At 34.6% G+C, this 11636-nt stretch overlaps 1 protein-coding gene across 5 annotated transcripts in view; it reads left to right on the top strand.

Moving 5' to 3' along the window:
- Positions 1-11636, top strand: part of TTC37 (tetratricopeptide repeat domain 37) — a 73087-nt gene that overhangs the window by 42127 nt on the left and 19324 nt on the right. For 4 of the 5 annotated variants that reach the window (XM_005871515.2, XM_005871516.2, XM_014543981.1 and 1 more), the window contains 7 exons: positions 1980-2057; positions 3542-3666; positions 4647-4770; positions 6132-6353; positions 7612-7684; positions 9920-9973; positions 10150-10261. In XM_005871515.2, the coding sequence (XP_005871577.1) occupies positions 1980-2057; positions 3542-3666; positions 4647-4770; positions 6132-6353; positions 7612-7684; positions 9920-9973; positions 10150-10261 (788 nt within the window). Of the gene's footprint in view, positions 1-1979; positions 2058-3541; positions 3667-4646; positions 4771-6131; positions 6354-7611; positions 7685-9919; positions 9974-10149; positions 10262-11225; positions 11291-11636 lie in introns of those variants that run through there. The other variant, XM_014543983.1, reaches the window with a different exon arrangement.

The raw sequence follows: 11636 nt of genomic DNA, 5'->3' as shown, positions 1-11636 counted from the left end.
GAGAGAGAGAGAGAGAGGGAGGGAGAGAGAGAGAGAGGAAAAGGGAAAACCAAACTAAAAAACCCTCAGATTCTATTTTAGAAAAATCCATCCCTTTAGACTTTGTCTAGCTTTATTAAATACATATTTATTCAGAGAAGAAATCAGAACATTATGTATCTGTTTGAGCCACTTTAATCTTCTCTGTATGTACCCATCAGTAAGTGTTTGTTGAACTGCTGTGAATCCAGCAGTGTCCTGGGCTCTGGCAGCTTAGCAGTGAGCTAAAACAGACACAGGCCCCTTTTCATGGAGCTCCTGTTCAGGTCGGGGAGACCCATGTAGGTCATCTGTGATGGTAGTAATTGCTAAGAAAGAAAATCAAAGTAGAAGACCAGAAATTACAGAGGCAGGCAGTGAATTTGAGATAGGTTTTAAGAAGGGTGGGGTTAATAAGGAGGCAAATGAGGCCTGGCCTTAATGAAGTGAAGCCACAAGCCATTTGGATGTCAGAGCCCTCCAGGCAGAAGGAACAGCAAGAGCAAGTGCTCTGAGTCAGGGGTGCACTTAGCATGTGGAAGAAACAAGGACATGTGCTCAAGTGCAATGACTAGACAGGAGAACAGTAGGAAAGGAAATAAACTTGAAGTTTTATTCTCTGCAAATTATTTGATTCGTGAATAAGAAAATAACTGTTGATCTTGTGAGGACCAGATGAAAAGTTAAAAGACCTGGTTGCATTCTTGCCCTCAATTTAAATAAATAGATTTTTAGAAGAGGTCTTGTTAGATTAAAAAAAAAAATTGAGGTTTCCTAAATACTTTGCATTTTTTTATGGATCTCTCTGTAGTTCAAAGGAGTAATCACTAGATGGTTCTGGAGGTTATATAATGAAGTTATTTTTCCAGGTGTAAGTGGAGAGGATTATGAAAAACCACAATTATATTTCTTTCACTGTCACAATAAACTTACCAGTAAGCAAACTGTATAAATATGATAGAATACAACAGTGAACAGGATTTTTAAACAGAAAGCTAGAAATCTTTAGAGTGCTCACTACTTTTTTGGGGTACATATTATAATCACACATTATGAATCTGGTACTGGTTATACCTTCAGCCTAAAATGGCAACTCCACAGTCACTTGGATATGTACCACTCTTTCTTACCTGTTTACCACTGTGGTTTTTGCCTTAAACAGGTTTTTGAGGCTTGAAACTACAAATTAGGTATTAAATCTAACCAGAAGTATAGTTTTTAATATAGTACTGTCTCTACAATACTCTCTCTTAGACTTCTCTGGCAATTTTTTGTTTTTCATGTAACATCAGGGGGAGTAGAAGCTTTTCTTGGATGTTTCTTCCTGGCTAATCCTCGTTAAACAGAAAATAAAATAAAATGAAATATTACTAAGTATTTCATTCCTTTTAGTTGTTAAACATTTCCCTGGTTGCCCAAAGGGGACTGAGCAGGAGAAGGTAAAAATCTGGGCTGTCAGCATGTTGGTGAATTAATTCTAAGCCTCTGAGGATTCCTTGTAACGCCTTCCTTTCTCTGAACTCAGTATTGCTCACATACATTTCTGTATGTAACTGGTAAAGGCACATGAAAGCAATCAATTTCCTGACTTCCTAACTCAAACTACTATTACATAAATATTTTAGAGTGCTTTCTATGTAGTTCAAATATGTCAAAACTTAAAACATCAACATAGTTGTTTTTCTATTCTTAGATTAAAATTTTTGGAATATTTAAAACTCACATATGATAAATGATTTCACTTATAAGATTCACTTTGTTAAAGTAATTTTCCTGACAATCTAAGTATTAAGTATTCTTTTGTGGTACCAGTTTAATGAAGTGTGAATAGGTGTTATAACTTAGCATTTAAGAATTAGTAGAATTAAACAAAAGCAAAAATCTGTAGATTCAGTTAATGAAGAAGGGTGAAAAAATGCTATTGCATATAGATAACTTAAAATGCCTTTTTTTTTTTTTAGGGCAATTTTGTTGTTACAGAATGCAGAAGACCAAGTTAATTATCATGATGCAATTAGAAATTATGGCAGATTGTTATGGTAAGCATGTTTTTCCCCCATTAATTCTGTGACCTACATGATATTTCTGGTGAAAGCTATGGAACTAGTGAGGTGATGACAAGTTTCTAGAGTAGTGGGCTGCTGACATTCCGCCAGGATACATAATTCCCATAAAAGCAGGCTGTGTTAACAGTTTCCTGTACCTCGGACAATACCTAACTCCAGTGTGCTTTATGAGGAGCAGGTTTAGAACTGATGGCTGTGGACTACATAAGAGAACATTTGGAAGAGAGGCAGTTGCTGTCTCTAAAGTAGAAGCCTAATTAATTGGAAGAATTGGGTTTATTCTGATTTTCTGTATATTTTTAAACTGGGGATGGACATTAGGAATTCAGAAACATTCTGAATTCTTTTGAAATAATACATAAAAATGTCTGTGTGTGTGCATTTGGTGAGTTGGGAGAGAGCCACATAGCTTCCTTCAGATTCTCAAAGACTTCTTACTTTAAAAAATATTTTTTTAAAAGATTAAAAATGATTCCAGTTGTTTTAGAGGATAGAACTCGGACCAGAGAATAGGTGTTATGGGGGTAAGGTTTTAGTTGAAGCTAAGGAAGCATTCCTCAAGTTAAGAGCCGCCCCCAAATTGAATGTATTTATTCATAAACAGTCTAAAGTAGCTCTTCCCTTTATCAAAATATTTATCAAATTTGATTTTATTGATTTTAAATTCTTTCACCTTTGTAAAATGAATTTTAGAAGCAAAGATTGCTTGTATTTTTAGTTCCCACCCACTCCCAAGATTAAAAAAAATTTATGAAAAGATTTCCAATAACACATTAAAAATAGAAATGGCTTCTACTTATAGTGATGGATACTAAGAATATCAAATATACAATGTTTCTATTCCAGGTGATGGCAGTTTCTCTTCATTTTTAAATAAGCAAAACAAGTTATTTTTCTGTTATTAAGAAGTATTACATTTAGTATCAGATATAACAGATTTTTACTTTTATATCAATAAGTACAGAAAAGAGCATGTATAGTTTTATCTGTGGAATTTTAATGTTTCTATGTGCCCTCCAAACAAAGGCTAGCTTTGATTCTGACTAAGGAATTTTTTGACTTGTTTGGCTTGTCCAAGGTGCTGGAACCATACTTATGGGAGTAATATTTAATGTGTTAAGCTTAAAAATGTAGATTTCTGTATAAAAGAACTTGGAATTATTTTTATAATTTTGGATTTTAATTCAAGTTTGTTTTTAAAAAACACTTTGCATTTTAGCAAAACTAGTCATTTTCACATATTATTTAAAAGAAGCCAAGTGTGAAGTTAAATCCCCTTAGTATATCCTATGTGAAATAAGTGATACGCCTTTTATTTTAAGTTCTTTCTACAGTTTTAACTCTATAGATGAAGTAAAGTTATTAGAAGAAATGTGGTATAGTAATGTCTCTATATTTTGATGATGTAAGCCAAAATTATTTTTTATATTAAAAATAAGTTTTGTTTTGCTTCTTAGTTCCATTGGTGAATATGATAAAGCGATCCAGGCTTTTAAGTCAACACCCCTTGAAGAGTTAGAAGACATCATAGGGTTTGCACTGGCTTTATTTATGAAGGGTCTCTATAAAGAGAGCAGCAAAGGTGAGTATGTTGCTTAAAGGTGAAGATCACATCTTACTTTTCCAGGGTTCAGAGGAATTTGATCACAATGACCTTACATAAAGAAAGATGTAATATCGAGATGGGGTACGGGTTGCAATGTTTATGAACATCTGACTAGGAGTCAGGAACAATACTAGGAACTTTTTATCTGTTTGTCAGTTAGTAGGTTATTATGATGAATAGTCCTTATAGCAGTGTTATTAGCTGTGTGTGTTTTTTTTTTTTTTTTTTGCCAGGCAGGCCCTTTATTGGAGAACTTGTCACAGACACACAGATACACACAGTCCATGGTCCCTGGGGCCCCGCCCGGACACTGCCCAGCATCTGGCACAGGGGCTGCCTCGGGGGCTCAGGGAGAAGGGCCAGGATTAGCTGTGTTTTATTTTCATTATTTAGACAAGGAAACTGAGCCCCAAGATCACTTATGGTTGACATGAGTTAGCATTTGAAAGCAGGTCTTTACTACTTCACAGTGCTTAAATGTAAATTTCTAATAAATGAAGATCTCAACCATTGTTAATAATAGTGTATTTTGGTTTCTGCAAAAGTGATAATTGAGTGCATTTTCACATATATGGGCCCAAACTCTGTGTGTGCAGCTCATTGTAAGGATCTGTTTGATGGAGTTGCTGGTCTGCACATGGAATTTGGTGCTATCTCTGGTGCTGCCGGCCTCCACTTGTTTTGAAGATGGTGACTAAGAACTCTCTCAAGATTCTGAAGATAGATATTAGGGAACATCATATAATCCCAATGTTAGCCCCAGAATCACCTTGGAACAGCTAAACCAGTTAGATTATTACACATTTTTATTTCATCTGCTTGAAAATAAGGGAACAATAAGATATAGTTTTAGTTAGATCTTTTGAAAAATAGAATTAGGAAAGGAAAAATCTGATAGATTGTCAATCAGGATTTCTTTTATATTGTTTTTGTTTGTTTTCAACCCTATATAACAGCCTATGAGAGAGCCTTGTCTATTGTTGAATCAGAGCAAGACAAAGCCCATATCTTGACAGCTCTGGCAATAACGGAGTATAAACAAGGAAAAATGGATGTAGCCAAGACATTGCTGTTTAAATGGTATGTGTGGTTGATGTAAACAGTTAACATGACTAAATACTTAAATAATGGTTTCAAATTTGGAGCCATGTAAACTGAAGTTCGCAATGCTTTAGGAACTGTTTGGTGAACAAAAGAGATTAGATCCACCTGGTTCTGAACTGATGGTCACAGGTGGAACTAGAGATTGTGGCTTAATTCTTAGTCCTGGATCCATCCAGTCCTTCAAAATCATCCTGTGCACTGTGTTTCTTTCATTCATTCATTCATTCATTCATTCATTTATTTATTTAATATATTTTATTGATTTTTTACAGAGAAGAAGGGAGAGGGATAGAGAGTTAGAAACATCAATGAGAGAGAAACATTGATCAGCTGCCTCCTGCACACTCCCTACTGGGTATGTGCCCGCAACCAAGGTACATGCCCTTGACCGGAATCGAACCTGGGACCCTTGAGTCCGCAGGCCTACGCTCCATCCACTGAGCCAAACTGGTTAGGGCTACTTATTTATTTTTTAAAAGAGTAATTTATTACGTGATATAGTAGAATCTTAAAATTTTAATGAAGGCAGTTGTAACTATCTTGTTTTTGGCCTTTTGCATCCCCAAAGAGATTTTTTCCTTTTTCAAGTTAACATGATAAAGTTAATTTAAAGTTGAGTCTTTTTTTAAAAAATGCTACCAATATAATTTGTATATATTTCTATATTTTGAGCATAAGTTAAAAATAACAGCCGATGATATATGTGGTTATTCATATAGTATTTTTTGACTTCTGGATTTTTTTTTTTAGAAAGTTAATCTTAATTTTTTCAAAAGCAATAGATGATTAAGATAATGCTATTGGACAGTGGTTATTAACTAAGTGCTTTATTGGCATTTTCAGTGGTACAAATACTCATAGTACAGAATGGTTTCCCCATTGCAGGAAGAGTGCATCTCCTTCCCCCACCCATTATATGCTAATGACGCTCCTCAATCATTGTAAAAACACAGAATTACCTCTATGCGTTATTTTGTAATGTTTTGAATATTTCTATTACATTTTAATAAACTGTTTAAAAAGTTTTTAGATGTTCTCCTTTTTTTATGGTAAAACATTTGTAATCATTATTAGAAATATTAAGTTTTTTCTGAAATTTAGATATAATGACCAAAAAGTAAATTTGGCTATTGCTGCTCTGTGAAAGGCCAGATAGTCAGGGAAATTGCTGTTACAAGAAGCCAAGCAGTTTGTTCTTATATCTATCTCAAAGCTGGGCTTAGTTTGGTGAATCATTAAGTAAATTGCTTTTGCTACTAGATGTTAAATATGTTGTAATAGATAGGTACAGACTACTGTATTTATAACTAATCAGCAATTAAAAAATATATTTACAGCTCTGTCTTAAAGGAGCCAACTGTAGAGAGTCTTCAAGCCCTGTGTGCCTTGGGATTGGCAATGCAGGATGCTACCCTGTCAAAAGCAGCACTTAACGAGTTACTGAAGCACGTCAAACAGAAAGACAGTGATTATCAGAGGTGCCTTCTTACTTCAGCGATTTACGCGCTGCAAGGCCGCAGTGTGGCAGTGCAGAGACAAGCATCTAAAGCTGTTCACAGGTAAACTCTGTGCTTGTAAACTCAGGGTTGAATTATACTTGATGAGGTGGTCTCTGACATTTGGATCTTATTAGGAATATAAAATGAGGTGGTGCACATATACATTTGGAAACCAAAATGTGTTTTTTATGAAATTGCCCATAAATTCATATTATTTCATCTATGACGGTTTTTTTTTAAAGTCAGTTAATAGAGAGAGAGAACAGAAATTTTGCCCTTCTCAACTTTTAGTATGAAAGCCCTTACTAATTCTCAAGTTTGTGATGTTGTCAGGTTGTTATAAGATACTGTCCATTTTGATGGCATTAAGAATATTTTGGCCACATAAGCATTCATTAACGTATTCAAAGTTTGGAATATAGAAACCTGTTCTCACTAGCAGCAGTGGTATTTATCTTCAGCAGTAAAGTGTTATATCATGAGTTTGTTTTTTTTCCATAGCTCTCATCTCTTTATGTTTTCTTTGGACACATATATTACATTTCCTTAACCTTTCTTAATTAGATCTTATGGCTTTATAATCATTACATTGCTGTTTTATTTTCTTATTTTCATAAGGATTGTTGTATGAAAGAGATATAAAATATGTTTTCTAAAAATTAAGACACTTTCAACCACACATGGACAATTATGTGAAACTAGAGGCCCAGTGCACGAAATTTGTGCGCCAGATGGGGGAGGGTCCCTCAGCCCGGCCTTGTACCCTTTCACAATCTGAGACCCCTCAGGGGATGTCCAGCTGCCGGTTTAGGCCCAATCCCACAGGAATCCCTGCAGGATTGGGCCTAAACTGGCAGTCAGACATCCCTCTCGCAATCCGGGACCACTGGCTCCTAATTGCTTGCCTGCTTGCCTGCCTGATTGCCCCTAACCACCTCTGCCTGCCTGCCTCATCGCCCCTAACTGCTCTCCTGCCTGCCTGATTGCCCCTAACCATCTCTGCCTGTCTGCCTCATCGCCCCTAACTGCTCTCCTGCCTGCCTGATTGCCCCAGCTGCTCGCCTAGCCCCTAACTGCCTCTGCCTCTGCCTCCGCCACTGCAGCTTCGTCTGGAAGGTCGTCTGGAAGGATGTCCAGAATGACATCTGGAAGGTCTTTTCCATTCTAATTAGCATATTACACTTTTATTATTATAGATTGTTTTAGCTGTCTAAAGGATTTTAAGCTTAGGTACTAGATAAAATGCTGGTTGCTTGAACTTTTTTGTGGTTAAAGTAACTCCCATCTCTAAGCCCTCTGCTTTTGATGATCTCTGTAGTAACCCAGCTGATCCTGCTCTTTGGTCTCTGTTGTCCCGAGTGGTTGCTCAGTATGCACAACGAAATGCAAAGGTGAGTAACATTCTAAATTCTGGCAAAAAGATTAACTAGCCTGTGATGTGGTAAATAATATAATTTTAAAGTATTAGCATTATAATTCTGCAAAAAAATTAACTAATGCAGCAAGGGAGTTCTGTTATTTAACCATAATTTCCAATAGTTACTCAAGAAGAGTACATTGAGTTTCTTCCATGTACTCTTGTACTGCTTTGGGGGTTATGGACGATGCAGAGAATTAGATGGACTCTTGAACACATACAGATTATGTTAATGACTATGTGATAAGATTATGCTTATAATGTTGTCACTTAATAAGCATTAGCTATTGTGTTTTGAATTTCCAAAGATAAATTTATTTGAAAGCTTCTTAAATATAAGAATACAAGAACTAGAACACTGCCAGTGTTTAAAAATGTAAATCTAAACAGGATTATCAATGTTCTATACAGGGTATTACATACTGTACTTTAATTCATAAAAGCCAGATATATTCCAGGAGTCAATGAAATATTTTGTTAACTTCTTGAGCTTTCATTGTTTATTTAACTAGTTGGTAAACATAATGATAGTAGCTAATATGTTTTGAACACTTACTACATCTAAAAATTCCAATATCTGAAGTCTGTGTGGGCCTGTTCGTTTGTTGTTCCTACTGGCTTTCGCACACAGTGGCTTTGTTTACTTGATTGTGTATACTTGAAAATAATTAGCAGCCTAGGATTAAGGTACCTTTCTATAGATAGAAATTACACTTACTTCTGCCAGGTGCTTGAGAGCTCCACCAATCTGGAACCACCTAAAACAAAGTTGAGAACTTGAGGTTTCTGGACCAACTAGACTACTCTGTGCCTGGATTTCAAGGTCATTTGAAACCTGGTTTACTTCTGATTCAGCTTCACCTGAGGGATCTCAGCTTATTTTTATATAGGTTTCCTAATACTCCCCCTTTTTATGTTAATACTGGGCTTTGATTTCTGTCCCACTAGCCCACGAGTCCTTCAAAATGAAAATTCAGATTTGTTAGGATCTGCAAATGGCAGAAGACCATCATTATTAGACACTGAAAGGAATTAGTTATTATGTTCCAGCTACTGTGCTAGTCATTTGTGTGTGTTTTGTTGTTGAATCACAACAACCATATGAAGGTAGGTCCAATGAATGTCCATTGTATAAAGGAGGACACTTGAAAATAGAGATTAAAGAACTTGTGCAAAATCACAGTTAGTGGCTATGGTAATGTGTAATCCCAGATATAACTCCTGAGTTCTCCTCCTCTGCTGTGTTGTCGTTCTTGTTTTTAATCCATTTTCTATTTGTTTTATATTGACATTTTAAAAAGTTTAGTTTTAGCATTCTTTATGTGTTAAAATACTGTTTTAAAACATTTCTGATACACTTATACACTTCTGATATTAAGTGACGATTATAGTATACTTCTGACTTAAAATGAAACCATCCTTATTTTTTTCAAGGTAAAATATGTAACTGAATTTTAAAAAATGAAGGATTTCAAGTCAACTTTATGAAAACTATTATGCATATGTTTGTTTGTTTTTAATATATTTTTATTGATTTCAGAGAGGAAAGGGGAGGGACAGAGAGAGAGAAACATTAATGATGAAAGAGAATCATTGATTGGCTGCCTCCTGCAACGCCCCACACTGGGGATGGAGCCTGCAACTTGGGCATGTGCCCTGATCTGGAGTCAAATCGTGGTTCATAGGTCAACTCTCAACCACTGAGCCATGCTGACCTGGCTGCATATGTTTTTCTCATTTTAGTATTGAGTTGATTATTGAAGCAATGATGAGCTTCATTAACTTTATTCCTCTGAACTTTATTCATTTTACTAGGGAATATAGAAGTTTTTAAAATACTATATTTTTGTGAAGAAACCAATGTTAGTTTATCTTATAATAGGTTTTATGGTCTCTCACCCCCATTCTTTTTTTTCTCTTTCAGTCTTCCTTTTACAGTCTTTTATATTGTTAGAAAATGTGTATATTCATTTAGTACTTTGTAAAATCATATAACTTTTAGATCTTTACTGAGCAGAGTTGAAATGATTATAGTAAAAAAAGAATTTTTTAAATAAAAATATTAAACTGGTCTTTTAAAACAATAATAAGTTGATACTTAAGGAGTTTAAAAGTTGTGAGTGTGATAAAACCGAACCTTTCACATACTTTAATGGAGATTTTTATCAGTTTTAAGTTTTATTTAAAAATTAATTCTTTTTTATTATAGGGAGGTGCTGTAGCAGGAAATGTGGCTCATATTCTGGACTCAAATCATGGAAAGGTTAGTTTGTCCTAGTAAAGGAAATGTTGTACTTGTTAAATATATTTTATGAAAGAATAATTCTTCTTCCTAGGCTTAGGGGTCACATCATATTCAATAAAGTCATACTTTTAGTCACTTTGAATGCAGGTAGCTTTGAAGAGAATTGGTTAACACCTTTCTTTTCTCTTGTGTAGAAGGCTTTACTGTACACTGCAGTAAATCAGTTGGCTATGGGAAGCAGTTCAGCAGAAGATGAAAAAAATATTGCATTAAAGACCATTCAGAAGGCAACTCTCCTTTCTCCAGGTGAATATAATACAGCCCACTTCATTAATTAGGATTCTGTTCATCTTTCATTTGTGATTTATAGGAGCAAATTTTGTATTTTTATGAAATAAGACAAGGAAATTTTAAGAAAATATTTGAAGATTTTGCATATAAATATTTGATTATCTACATTTGGCTATTGGTAATTAAGAGGTAATCAATTATTGAAGCAGGCTCAAGAGAATGTTTGCTTGAAGGTAGTTTATTATCTGTTATTGAAAATCTGAATTACATATTTTCAAGAAGTAGTTTTTATTTCCTATCAGGCTTTAATAAGGTTTACCTATAGCTAATAAATTACTTAATAAACATATTTAGTTATTTTTATGTGTAGTTACCTCCTTGAAGATTGGAAATATGTCTTCTGTGGTTTGAAATGCCAAAGTGCTAGCCTCACCCACACTAGCTCTTAGTTCTAACCAGCTGTGTCATGTATACCCCATCTATCACAAAAGGTACTAAGGAACTGCATGTGGACTGCATCAGCATTCTTCCACTGCTGCTAGAGGACTAGAATGTGCAGCAGTGTAGGGTTATGAGACATATTTTTATATATTATTTTTAATATGACATACAGCATTAAACAATTTATTTCCTTAGAGCACTTCAAACAGTTATTAGATCAGAATGCTATTGCTTTTGGCTAGGTACTGATGGGAAACAAGTATACAAAGAACAGGTTCCATGTTATCTTCACAATACATTGTAAAGATTCTAACTAAACTGCAAATATTAAATATTTCAGAGAATTTTTATAAAATAACCAGACCAATATCTTATTGTTTATTATGTCTTTTGTTTTTGAAATAATCAGAATGAAAAGAGACCCTAAACATTTGAGTTTATTTATATTACACATTGGGTATGTTTCTGATTTTTGGAAATGTTATCAAGCAAGTGTTAGATAGAATTACTCTCAATAATTCTTACTGTGGATCCGCAGTTACAGAAGATCTCTTAGCCTTTGATTGTGTTAAGTGGCATAAACTTTAGAAAGGTAAGATTGCCCAAATAAGGTCCTCTCTAATGATGTTTTCTGATTTTCCTATATTATCTAGAGAAATATGTACCCAAGGAAGCAGAGTCATCATATAAGGTGCTTAAAATAGGGACTGAATAATAAAGATGAGTACCTGTTTGAGATATGTCCTTGGAGTCCAATGAAAGTGAATATAATTGTAATTATATATAGTAACGCTACACCTTCTTGTAGATCTTTAGGTGAAATAAATATAAGGGATTTTTTCAGAACTTTAAATATAATCTCAAGAATTTAGAATTAAATGGGAGGAAATCCAGTTTCTGCTAGATTACTGTGATATTAAGAGGTATTTTTTAGCAAATTATATTTAAA

Source organism: Myotis brandtii, unplaced genomic scaffold (genome assembly GCF_000412655.1).
Source record: "Myotis brandtii unplaced genomic scaffold, ASM41265v1 scaffold344, whole genome shotgun sequence".
Classification (NCBI taxonomy): domain Eukaryota; kingdom Metazoa; phylum Chordata; class Mammalia; order Chiroptera; family Vespertilionidae; genus Myotis; species Myotis brandtii.
This window is presented reverse-complemented; position numbering and strand designations above follow the sequence as displayed.